The sequence below is a fragment of the Pan troglodytes genome, chromosome 18 (assembly GCF_028858775.2).
Source record: "Pan troglodytes isolate AG18354 chromosome 18, NHGRI_mPanTro3-v2.0_pri, whole genome shotgun sequence".
NCBI classification, from domain to species: domain Eukaryota; kingdom Metazoa; phylum Chordata; class Mammalia; order Primates; family Hominidae; genus Pan; species Pan troglodytes.
In genome coordinates, this window is record NC_072416.2 from 7371370 (window position 1) to 7383827 (window position 12458).

At 50.0% G+C, this 12458-nt stretch overlaps 1 protein-coding gene across 14 annotated transcripts in view; it reads right to left on the minus strand.

Moving 5' to 3' along the window:
* The window catches only part of ANKS3 (ankyrin repeat and sterile alpha motif domain containing 3), a 38443-nt gene extending 27296 nt beyond the window's left edge, over positions 1–11147 (minus strand). Inside the window, exons 1-7 of one of the 14 annotated variants that reach the window (XM_054668813.2) lie at positions 10909–11096; positions 9073–9165; positions 8253–8320; positions 6726–6897; positions 3710–3908; positions 3390–3511; positions 1479–1560 (exon numbers count right to left, since the gene is read on the minus strand). In XM_054668813.2, coding sequence (XP_054524788.1) covers positions 1479–1560; positions 3390–3511; positions 3710–3908; positions 6726–6895 — 573 coding nt within the window. In that variant the 5' untranslated portion in view covers positions 6896–6897; positions 8253–8320; positions 9073–9165; positions 10909–11096. Of the gene's footprint in view, positions 1–1478; positions 1561–3389; positions 3586–3709; positions 3909–6725; positions 6898–8252; positions 8321–9072; positions 9166–10908 lie in introns of those variants that run through there. The other 13 variants (XM_054668812.2, XM_016929336.4, XM_063796578.1 and 10 more) reach the window with 13 other exon arrangements.
* Between the last annotated feature and the right edge of the window lie 1311 nt (positions 11148–12458).

Consider the following 12458-nt stretch of genomic DNA (forward strand, 5'->3'; position numbering starts at 1 on the left):
TTATCACCCCAATCTTCCCATTCCCCAAGACGCAGGAAACCATTCATCTATTTTCTGTCTATGTATTTGCTTATTCTGGACATTTCCTATGAGTGAAATCACCTAGTGTGTGGCCTGTTGTGTCTCGCTTCTTTCACTGAGCCTACTGTTTTCCTTTTCTTTTTCTTTTTGAGGCAGGATCCACTCTGTGACCCAGAATGGAGTGTGGCGGCGCAATCATAGCTCAGTGCAACCTCCAATTCCAGGGCTGAAGCGATCCTCTGGCCTCAGCCTCCCAAAGTGTTGGAATTACCGGCGTGCGCCACCGCACCCAGCCCAGCCTAACGCATCAGGGTTCACCCATGCCGCAGCATGCAGCAGTACTGCACTACTTTGTAGGGCCGAATAATATCCTGCTATACAGATACATATTTTGTTTATCAATTCCTCAGTAGATGGACTTGTGGGTTTTTCTACTTTTTGGCAATTATGAATAATACTGCTATGAATATTTATGTACAAGGTTCTGTGTGGACAGGCTTGCACCTGTGATCCTAGCACTTTGGGAGGCTGAGGTGATCGCTTGAGCTCAGGAATTCAAGACTAGCCTGCACAACATACTGAGACCCCCAACTCTACCAAAAAAGAAAAATTAAATAATTAGCCGGGGCATGGTAGCATGCACCTGTAGTCCCAGCTACTTGGGGGCTGAGGCAGGAGGATCGCTTGAGCCCAGGAGGTTGAAGCTGCAGTGAGCCACGATCTCACCACTGAACTCCAGCCTGGGATACAGGGCAACACCATGTCTCAAAAAAATAAATTAATAAAATAAAACAGAAATACAATATACAGAAATAACTGCAAATGTATTAAAGCTATGTGTAAAAGGATATTCCCGGAGCACTGTTTATAACTGCAAAATGTTAAAAACTAAGTTTCTACTAATAAGAAACTCATTAAATTAACTGAGGCAGATTGTACACGGAATACTGTACAAAGATAAGATGTCTATAAGATGTCTCTAAGTTACAGAGTATACGTAGAATCCCACTTTGTTCAAAACACAAAGCAATGTGCACACACTTGCCTACAGACACATCTTTCCACAGCAGAGGAAAAGTCCTAGGGCAGCTCTTTCTCAAACCAAGTGGGCATCAGGGAGGTTGAAAAAGAGAGAAAGATCTCTGCCTTCTTATTCTATATAATTTTTCTAAGTGACAGGATTATGAGTGCTATTTACTTTTAAAATATTTTTCCATAATTTTCAGATAGTATTTTCAAAATTATTACAGGAATAGGTGTCTATTTCTACTCACCACTGTATCCTTAATGCCTAAGCACCACTCAACACCGGGCGTCAATAGATAATGAAAATGTGTTGAATAAATGAATGAAAGTTATTTCTGTGCAAAGGAAAATTCTGTAATAGCTTATACTTCAGTAATATGATTCCTCGTTTGTTGTGACTACATTACATGCTAATAAACAGGGTCACTTACGTGATTCAGAAAATACTGCACGATTATCTCATGGCCAGCAGCAGCTGCTTCCATCAAGGGAGTAAATCCACATATCGGCTCCCTGCAAGATGTGGGCCACAGTCAGATGATTGACAGAGACAAGTTCCACCAGGCAAAAACTCCCTGCTGAAGATAAACCCAGGGCAGTGCACGAGTCACCGATCCCTAAGTGTAGAACACTGTCCCTTTCCAGAATTAACAGGTGAGATGAGAACAGTGAATATAACACATCAGCTCCATTTACTCTTCTGGTGTCTGTCCCCAGGGCTGGTCTTTGTCCTAAAGACAGATGTCTGCCTATCGTCCCACCTGTTGGCTATTCCCACTGGCTACCTCTGAAATCTCCACCTCAATCATATTCAAAAAGCTGTTTTAATTCCTCACAGAAAGCCAACGTCTCCCATCCATTCATCCAAATCCTGGCTTCAAGTTCAATGTCCTCCATGAACCCACTCTGAAAAGCTCAAGTACTAATGATCTAAGCTGTCTTTGCCACGCTTAGCTCCTGAAGCTTGCTTTTCATGCTTGGTTATGCTAACTCGGCACTGTCTTCAGAGGGCTTCCAAATCCCTCCTTGTCTCATGCTGGTTTGGAAGTCAGGAACCATGCATGGGAAATGCTGGTTTTCATCCATCTTAAGACACACAGTGTTCATATTTTAACATCTCTCAAGTTAGAAAACATCTTTAAATCAACAGGTGACTTGAATGTTAATTAGTAGCATATTTTTTCTTTCTTAGTGGCATACAAAATTATGAGGTGTCTTAGAATGGATGACAGCCAGGGTGGGTGCTGCATTGGTACCTGCTGTGTTTGTTCAAAGGTGATTATTATCATGACAAGCTTTAGACAACAATCCCACTTCCAACTTATAAAACTCATGACTGGTTTTTTGTTTGTTTTTGAGACAGAGTTTTGCTCTTGTTGCTCAGGCTGGAGTGCAGTGGCGCGATCTCAGCTCACTGCAACCTCTGCCTTCTGGTTTCAAGTGATTCTCCTGCCTCAGACTCCCGAGTAGCTGGAATTACAGGCACCTGCCACCACGGCCAGCTAATTTTTGTATTTTTAGTAGAGACAGGGTTTCACCATGTTGGCCAGACTGGTCTCAAACTCCTGACCTCATGATGCGCCCGCCTTGGCCTCCCAAAGTGCTAGGATTACAGGTGTGAGCCACCGCGCCCGGCCAAAACTCATGACTGTTGTTTTTTGTTTTTTTTGTTTTTTTGAGATGGAGTCTTGCTCTGTCACCCAGGCTGGAGTGCAGTGGTGCAATCTCGGCTCACTGCAAGCTCCACCTCCCGGGTTCACACCATTCTCCTGCCTCAGCCTCCCAAGTAGCTGGGACTACAGGCGCCCACCACCATGCCCAGCTAATTTTTTCGTATTTTTCGTAGAGACGGGATTTCACCATGTTAGCCAGGATGGTCTCGATCTCCTGACCTCGTGATCTGCCTACCTCGGCCTCCCAAAGAGCTGGGATCACAGGCGTGAGCCACCACGCCCGGCCTCATGACTGTTTCAAAGCATCACCTCACCTCATCCATACAAAAAGCAAGAAAATGGAAGGAATTTGCATGTAATGTATGACATTTAAATGCCATTCAGTATGTTAGGCCCCTGGCATACAATAAAACATGTAATTCTTACAACTCTATGGCCCAGGTGGGTTTCAGATAAAGAAAAGGAAGCTGAGAGGGCTTGAAGAGATGCATCTCACAGATGTACCAAAAGGCCTGTGCCTGGAAGGACTCTGGTCCTACCCCTCATCTTGAGCCTCTCGTGCCGAAGCAGGGTGGCCCTAAACTCTGGTTAGCTGCCTCCAGAGCCACCCTCCTTAGAGTCAGATGACACCTAGGCCACTCCTGTGGCCACTAAAGATGTGGCAATCACCTCACGTTGGCATTGGCTCCACTGTCCAAGAGGAACCTGACCATGTGCTGGTGCCCGGCGCTGGTACAGTGGAAGAGGGCTGTCCAGCCCTGGATGTCTTTCATTTCTAGCTCTGCACCTTGCTTCAAGAGAACACAGAACGTGCGTTACGGCCTCATCTCCTCTGCGTGGGGCGGGCGCCCTCCAGGCGGCCATGCTGCAAGAATCAGAAGTGATTACACGAGCACACACGAACACCGTGGCCTGCAGTGGTTCGCATCTCTGTCAGGGTGGCCACGGAGCCCCTCAGGTTTCTGGGCCTGAGTTCCCTCGTAGCTCACCTGGAGAAGAAAGTAGGCGATGCTCTCGTTGCCACAGCTGGAGGCCAGCATCAGTGGAGTCTGCCCTTCTGGGGTCGGCACATTCACACTCACCCCCGCCTCAAGCAGCAGGTGCACGATTGTGTCGTGGCCAATGTAGGAGGCATACATCAGCGGGGTCCAGCCACCACCATTCTTCTTATTCAAATCTAACTCTCTCCTAAACAAACGCAAGATATGCTAGACATGGCCAGCCGCCTCGCATGTGGGGTTCACCAAAGCTGGTGGCGAGGCTAGGCCAGGCGGGATGAGTTGACAGGAAGCAGAAGTTATCTGCCACCCTGGACGTTGTGGGGACTGGGGGCAGGCAGGCAAAGAAATGCTGACAGTTGCTCCTACGCTGCCTTGTGAGGCCCTGAGCCTTTGTCTCCTTGCTCTGATTTCGCATCCTCCTAGCCCAAGGCCAGCTATGTTCTTTCACACCACCAGATAGGCAGATGGCACTCAACCAGGGAATATGTGGCAATGTGTGAAGGCATTTTTGGTTCTCACAACTGGGCAGGGAAGGGCTGCTGGCATTTAGCAGGTGGAGGCCAAGGCTGCCGCTAAACATCCCACAGTGTCCAGGACAGCCCCCACAGCAAAGAATGATCCAGCCTGGATTGTCAACACAGCCGCAGTTGAAAAACCCTGACCACCACAGGCCTGGCATCTACTAGCCCACTGCTGGGTGGAGAGGAGCAGTGAGGAAAGAAGGGACTCCACCGTGGACAAGTCCCACCGCCACTGATTCATCCTTTGTCACCTCACCCTAAAGAAACATTCTTGAAAAATCTGTGACCAAAGAATCCCATCTTTCTCACTGATTGCTGTTAAAATTCTGGCAATGCATTTTCCCATGGGAAAAAACTGTGGGCTTCCTAGCTGCGACTTTGGGGTTGGGACAAGGGAGTCACATTTAAAATAATACCCACTTGCATGGTTACCTGGGATCCTACATGGTTAACGCCCACAGGCCCTCTTTCCCTTCCCCAGTTCTTGCCTGCAGAGGGGATAACAACTGGTGACTGAACCTCAGGATCTGTCCCTTTTATGGGATTCACTTTTTTGTTGTTTTTTTGAGACAGAGTCTCGCTCTGTCGCCCAGGCTGGAGTGCAGTGGCGCGATCTCGGCTCACTGCAAGCTCCGCCTCCCAAGTTCACGCCATTCTCCTGCCTCAGCCTCCCAAGTAGCTGGGACTATAGGCGCCCGCCAGTACGCCCAGCTAATTGTTTGTATTTTTAGTAGAGATGGGGTTTCACCGTGTTAGCCAGGATGGTCTCCATCTCCTGACTTTGTGATCCGCCCGCCTTGGCCTCCCAAAGTGCTGGATTACAGGCGTGAGCCACAGCGCCCGGCCGGGATTCACATATTAGACCACAGCAGGCAACTACCTTCCATTGCCTGGCAGCCCTCAGTGACTCTGGGATGCACACCTGGGCAGCCATTCCAGAAGGTCCTGATACCAGGGTTCAGTGGCAGCCCCTGGCCAGGGGAGCTGCATGGAGATGCCCCTGCAGCAGGGCTCGAATGCACCCAGCTCGTCCTAACACTATCTTCCTTTACACAACAGCAGAGCGTCTCTCCGGGGCTCTCTCACCACTCCTCGTTCAGCCCCACCCCTCCCTTCTGATGCCCCCAGCTCCCCTCAGGCCCCATCCTGTGCTTACTGTCAGCAAGCCTCCACCTCAGCTAGTGTCGAAATCCCATCACAACACAAACGCCTCCCCCTGCTCCTCTGTGGAGCGGTTCTGGACTCTGCATCTTAACAGGACACCCAAAGACTTAAGAGCCTGAGAATTCCAAACGTGACCCTGTGAGGGGCTGTACTGACTGCATACCCAGCTGCCTATGCCTAGAGCCTCCTGTGGAGGGAGCGCAACAGACCACCCTGTACCAAGGTGCACCAGCACTCCATGGGCTGGGTATGTCTAAGTGAGGGCCACAGCTTGGGAACCGGAGACTTGGGGCTTCAGCAATGCTTTGCTTTGGCTCACTGGGAACTGGAAGAGGCATGCAGAGAGAGGGAGAGAGGTCGCTGCACCACAATATCAAATGAGAACCAGGAGACAGAGTTAGGCTGTGTGTGGAACATAAGGGGGTGGAAGTGAGGAGACGACCCTTTTCCAAAAACAAGATGATCACATCCTACTGTGGGCAAGATGCAGCCATGGACCCTGCCAGGGGCTTTTTATTGTCTCTAACTATTGTACACAGATTAGCAAAGGGCAGGTGGGCAGTGAGGTCGGGAGGTCATTCCCCAGAGGCACTAAAAGCCCAGCCTCTCTCCTCCTTCATGGCAGAAGCTAGAGGGGAACAGGGATCACAGGGATCAAATGAACCCTCCGGGAAAAGAAGGCCAGGGATCACTTTCTTTTTTCTTTTTTTTGTTTTTGAGACAGAGTCTCACTCTGTTGCCCAGGCTAGAGTGCAGTGGCGCAATCTCAGCTCACTGCAACCTCCGCCTCCTGGGTTCAAGCGATTCTCCTGCCTCAGCCTCCTGAGTAGCTGGGATTACAGGTACATGCCACCACACCCAGCTAACTTTTATATTTTTAGTAGAGATGGGGTTTCATCATGTTATCCAGAATGGTCTCAAACTCCTGACCTCAAGTGACCCGCCCATCTCAGCCTCCCAAAGTGCCGGAATTACAAGTGTGAGCCACCGCACCAGGCCATCACTTTCTGTCTTTATTTTTATTTTGCTTGTTTGTTTGGGCATTTCTGCAATTAGTGAATAAAATTAGTCTGGTTAAAGAATGACTGTTTATAAGCTTCTGATCAAAGTTTACTCCCTCTTTTTCTTCCTAGGAATAAAAACTGCCTCTTTGTCAGGGCCCAGCATCAATACTTACTGACAGCTGCCTGAGATAAGCAGGTTAACCTATTCTACACGCATTAAACATCCACAACTGTGTGCAAAGCCCCATCACATGGGATCCGAAGCCATCACTGCGCTGCTCAAAATGTGAGAGGAAGTTCCCAGAGATCTCTTACCGCTGCACACACTCCTTCACCACTTCATACTGGCCAATGGAAGCAGCTGTGTGAAGATCCAGGGGGACATCCAGCTCCTCCCGGCTGACCTGTGTCCCGAGCCCGTGCCACATGGACAAGCTGCGGTTCAGGAGTTCCGGCTCGCTGGCTTCATCGCTGAGCTCGGACATCACTGAGGAGGAAGGTCCAAGGGTTAGATCTTTCCTGGCTGGTTGTTCCAGGGCATGAAACAGGCTGGTCCTGCCCCTGCTACACCACTGCACTAGCAGACTGATAACCCAATGCAGTCAACCCTGGGAGTAACTCAGACAAATTTATTTGCTGAAATAATGTATGCTTTGGGCAGTCCCATCCATGCTAAATCTGGTGAGCCTGCTACCACACCAGTAAAGAGGAGCACACATGGTGAGGCATTAACCGTGGAGTACCTGCTCCTCCTTCCAACCGCAGGCACCAGGTAAAAGAGAATTTTCCACCAACTCTAGGAACCTGACAACCTCTTGGATGGGCAGTGAAGAAATGCTAATTGGGTTGTTTAACCCAATCAGTTCCTTGATGTGGTGGAGAAGAACCCTGGATTTGGGGTTTGATCAAAATTCAGCTTGGACCGGGTGCGGTGGCTCACACCTGTAATCCCAGCACTTTGGGAGGCCAAGGTGGGCGGATCACTTGAGGTCAAGAGTTCAAGACCAGCCTGGCCAACATGGTGAAATCCCGTCTCTACTAAAAATACAAAAATTATCTGGGCATGAAGGCCAGCTACTCGGGAGGCTGAGGTAGGAGCATCACTTGAACTGAGGAGGCGCAGGTTGCGGTGAGCCAAGATCACGCCATTGCACTCCAGCCTGGGAAACAGAGCAAGACTTTGTCTCCAAAAACAAAACAAAAAAAAAACAACAAAAAAGCAGCTCTGCTACTTAGCAACTCCAATCCCTAGTGCCTCACTGTCTAACGGGGACATATCTAAAAAGGCTGCTATTATGATACATAAAAGAATGGATAAACAAACGGTGGCACATCCATATAATGGATGCTACTCAGCATTAAACACAAGGATCCAACAGTTGACATGCAACACATGAATGAATTTCAAATGCTTTACGCTAAATGGAAGAAGCCTGCCTACTGTATAATTTAACTTACATGACATTCTGGAAAAGGCAAAATTAAAGAGTTGGAGGTTGGGGCAGAGAGGGAATTTGGGGGACGACAGACCTGTATGACTGTGACGGTGGATCTGTGACTCCATGCCTTTATGAAACCACAGAACTGAACACCAAAATGAATTTTACTGTATGTAAATTTTATTTATTTTTTTGAGACAGTCTCGCTCTGTTGCCCAGGCTGGAGTGCAGTGGCATGATCTCAGCTCACTGGAACCTCTGCCTCCTGGGTTTAAGGGCTTCTTGAGCCTCAGCTACCTGAATAGCTGAGATTACAGGTGTGCGCCATGTTAGGCTAATTTTTGTATTTTTAGTAGAGACGGGGGTTTCACCATGTTGGCCAGGCTGGTCTGGAACTCCTCACCTCAGGTGATCCGCCCGCCTCAGCCTCTCAAAGTCCTGGAAATATAGGCGTGAGCCACTGCACCTGGCCTGTAAATTTTAAATATAAATTAATTTTTCTGGAATGGTTATGAAATTGAAAATTTCAAAAAAGTAAAAATAAATTTTTCTGAAAAAAATAGAAAGCAATTCCCCAACAGAGAAACCAGGATGTGACTGGTGGCACGCAGCAACCGTCAACTGAATAGGAATCCACTTAGGCATCCTTTGAAGAGAGAGCTATGGGGGGAAATATAACAGGCCGGTGAACTGGTGGGTTAACACTTTCCCCGAGATGGGCCTACATGAGTAACGGCACACCAGGAATCCCCAAATCAAGGCAAAGTCATCAGCTTCCTAGTAGAATCCTTTGGTACAAGAGTGCCAGGAAACAAGGGTAGGAAAGGGAGCAAAGGCGAAAACAAAGGCCTTGTCAGGTTTTGATGACCTACAGGTGCTATGGTAGTTAATAGATGCGATGAGGACCTCAGTTTCTACTAAAGAATGCCTCCAAGCCCCAGGTGACAGCCAAGATGGCTAAAGAAACAAGCCACCAATGTGGGAGACAAACACTTCACAGGCCCTTGGTGAAGAGTGTTTGTAGGTGCGGTGGGGCAAGCAAAGCCCTCCTTCCTGGAGCCACCACCTCTTCAGCTAGCAGAGCCCAAGATCGTGCAGTCCCCTTCCCTCACTTTGCAGGTGAGAATCCCACCCTAACAGCCCTGGCCAACGAAGCCTGGATAAGAAACCAAACGAGCTGAGGGTCAGTTCAGAGTCCCTTCCATACCTCCCTCAAGCCTTACCTGGGCATGTCTCTTCCACGCCAAAGGCCTTCTGCAGGGTGAGGCCGTGTTCTCTATTTACTGGAGACTTGCATATCTGACATCCCCAGAGGTCTGAAGGACAATGAGAACCAGACCAAGCGTGATGGACCACTTGAGGCCAGGAGTTCGAGACCAGCCTGGCCAAAATGGTGAAATCCCATCTTTACTAAAATTACAAAAATTAGCTGGGTGTGGTGGTGGGTGCCTGTAGTCTCAGTACTCAGGAGGCTGAGGCAGGAGAATCGCTTGAGCCTGGGAGGCGATTGCAGTGAGCCGAGATCAAGCCACTGCACTCCAGCCTGGGCAACAGAGCGAGATTCTGTCTCAAAAAAACAAAAAACAAAAAACAAAAAAAAAACACTAAAGTGAAAACTAAAATGTCCCATCCCGAGTGGTGTGGTGTAAAGTAGCATTAGAGATAAGACGTGTTAGTTTTCATTCAACTTTTTGGTTCTGTCCATTCTGAAAATGCTAAGTATCTGTTACCTTTACAATGAATCCTAAAGAAAATGTGGTACTTAGACACAATGGAGTACTATTCAGCCATAAAAAAAGAATGAGATCCTATCATTTGCAAAAACATGGATGGAAGCGGAGATCGTTATCTTTAGTGAAATATGCCAGGCACAGAAAGGTAAATATTGCATGTTCTCACTTATTTGTGGTTATGTAAAAATCAAAACAATTGAACTCATGGACATAGAAAGTAGAAGGATGGTTACTTCTACTGTAACCAAGGCTGGGAAGGGTAGTGGAGGGTGGGGATGCTTAATGGATACAAAAAAAAATAGAATGAATAAGATCTAGTATTTGATCAAGCCACTGCACTCCAGCCTGGGCGACAGAGCGAGACTTCGTCTCAAAAAAAAAAAAAAAAAAAAAAAAAAGATCTAGTATTTGACCGCACAACAGGGTGACTATAGTCAATATAATCTAATTGCACATTTTATTTATTTATTATTATTATTTTTTGAGACAGAGTCTCACTCTGTTACCCAGGCTAGAGTGCAGCGGCGTGATCTCGGCTCAATGCAACCTCCGCCTCCTGGGTTCAAGCGATTCTCCTGCCTCAGCTTCCCGAGTAGCTGAGATTACAGGTATGAGCCACCATGCCAGGCTAGTTTTCGTATGTTTAGTAGAGATGAAGTTTCCCCATGTTGGCCAGGCTGGTCTCGAATCCTTGACTTCAGGTGATCCGCCCGCCTTTGCCTCCCAAAGTGCTAGGATTACAGACGTGAGTGAGCCACCGCGCCCGGCTGCACATTTAAAAATAACTCAAAGAGTATAATCATATTGTTTGTAACACAAAGGATAAAATGCTTGAAGGGATGGAGACCCCCATTTTACATGTGATTATTACGAACTGCATGCCTGTATCAAAATCTCTCATATACGCCATATATACACCTACTACGTACCCACAAAAATTAAAAAATTTTTAAAAATCTTAACAAATGTGATGCTGGTGGTAACTGTCACGCCCACAGAGGAGGTCTGTGAAAGCACCCAGGCACCCCCTCTCGCCCCGTGGAACCGCATCGCAAAGGTAGCTCACTGGCCCCGGTGCGGGTCCCTGGCCGACAAACCCGTAACTCACAGCAGTGACGCTTCCCGACGCCCCCCGGGCACATCCCCACAGGAACGCTACGGCGCACAGGGCATTACTGTCCCCCCACCACAACCACATAAAGAAAATGTGGGGGCTCGGTCCTCCAGTCACGCGGCGAGCAAGTGCAGCGCGGGACGCCCGAGCGCCGGGTCTAGGCGGGCTGCAGGTGCCGGCAAGTGCTGGGGCCGGGCCGCCGCGGAACCGACCTGTGCTGGGCCTCAGGCCTTGAGCCGCCCTCGGGCTGCCGTCGCCAACCCCCCAAACAGCTCGCCGCCACGCTCCCTCGCCGGGCCACCGCCCCCGGCACCCGCCCCGGAAGTAGTTGCGGGAGGGCGCGGAGCACGCCGGGAAGCTCGCGGGTCGACACCGGGACAGCTCCCGGGCGCCGTGGAATGCACACGTCCCGCACCCGGACCTTCCGGTCAGCTTCCCGGCTCGCTGTCTGATGCCCGCGGTAGCCAATGAGCTAGTGGTGTTTGACCTGCTCCGCCCCCGCCCTCCAGGGGAACCAATCCCATTGCAGGAGAGGCAGGACGCGCAAAGGCCCGAAAGAGGAGCGGGGCGGGGTGGGGGAAACGCGAAGGCAGTCTAGTAATGTAAAGCTCTGCTGAGAGGGAGAGTGCTGAAGAAGGGGACAGCCTCTGTACCTGCGGCGCGGCCCGAGGGGCGGACGCGACCGGAGTGACGCGCTGGAGGCTGTTTATAGCGCTGTCAGGACAGCGCGGGGAGTGGAGGCAGAGGCCTGAGGTGAGGGGCCTCGGGCCTGCTGCGCCTGCAGGGAGTTGAACAAAACGCGGGGAAATACGGGCTGGGGGTGGGTGAGAGGAGGAGCAATGGGCTTTCCACTTCCACAGCTTTAAAATTTAAAAGCTCGACCCGGGAGGCTGTTGGCGTCTGGTTGCCATAACAACCGGCAGCCTCGTGGCAGGCCGGCTGGGGGCGGGGCTCTGGGAACCGGGGCGGGGCTGTGGCGGGGCTAACAGGCTGCCGCTGAGAAACCCACCCCGAGACGGAGCCGGAAGGCCGTTATTCAGAGGCGGCTCCGAGCCTCCCCTTCGCCTTCTGGATGCTCCGAGCTCCTCAACTTGGCGTTCAGGGCCCTGCATTGTCTGGTCCGTTTTCACCGGAGAGTCCAGCAACTGACACTTTCTTCCCTTAAACCTGTTGGGCGGTTCATTCCTTTGAGCCACTGTACATGCTCTTCCTTCTGCCGGTAATGCCGTTCCCTCCCCTATTGTCTTGTCCGCCTGAAGGGTTTATCAGAGTCTCTGGAGGCCCTCTTCATCCCGACGATTCTGTTGCCCTAAGAAATACTGTGCCCCGAATTGCGGAACAGAGCTCTAGTTACAAAAAACACCCGCTAGCTGTGTGCACCAGATGCGTCCCCAACCCGCTGCTCCCAGTTCAGAGTGCACCAAGCACCTGCCCTATTCCCAGAAGTACAGAGGAAGCAAGCAGCCCCCAATTCACATCTCCTGCCGCTGCCCTGATTGGGGATGAACAGGCACTGACTGCAGGGCCAAAGCCACAGCGGCCTCTCGAGCTGCAGAGTTCTCCTGACACTGGCTCTAGAGGACCCTCACCCGCCAGCTCTCAAGCTCAAGCTCCCCAGCCCCCTGAATAACAGGACCATCTCCTTTAAGACTCTAAGATACAAATGCAGGGGCTGGTCAGAGTAGTGACTCCAAAAAAAAAAAAAATCACTTGGTGACTCCAAACTGTCAGCCAGGCGCGGTGGCACATGCCTGTAATCCCA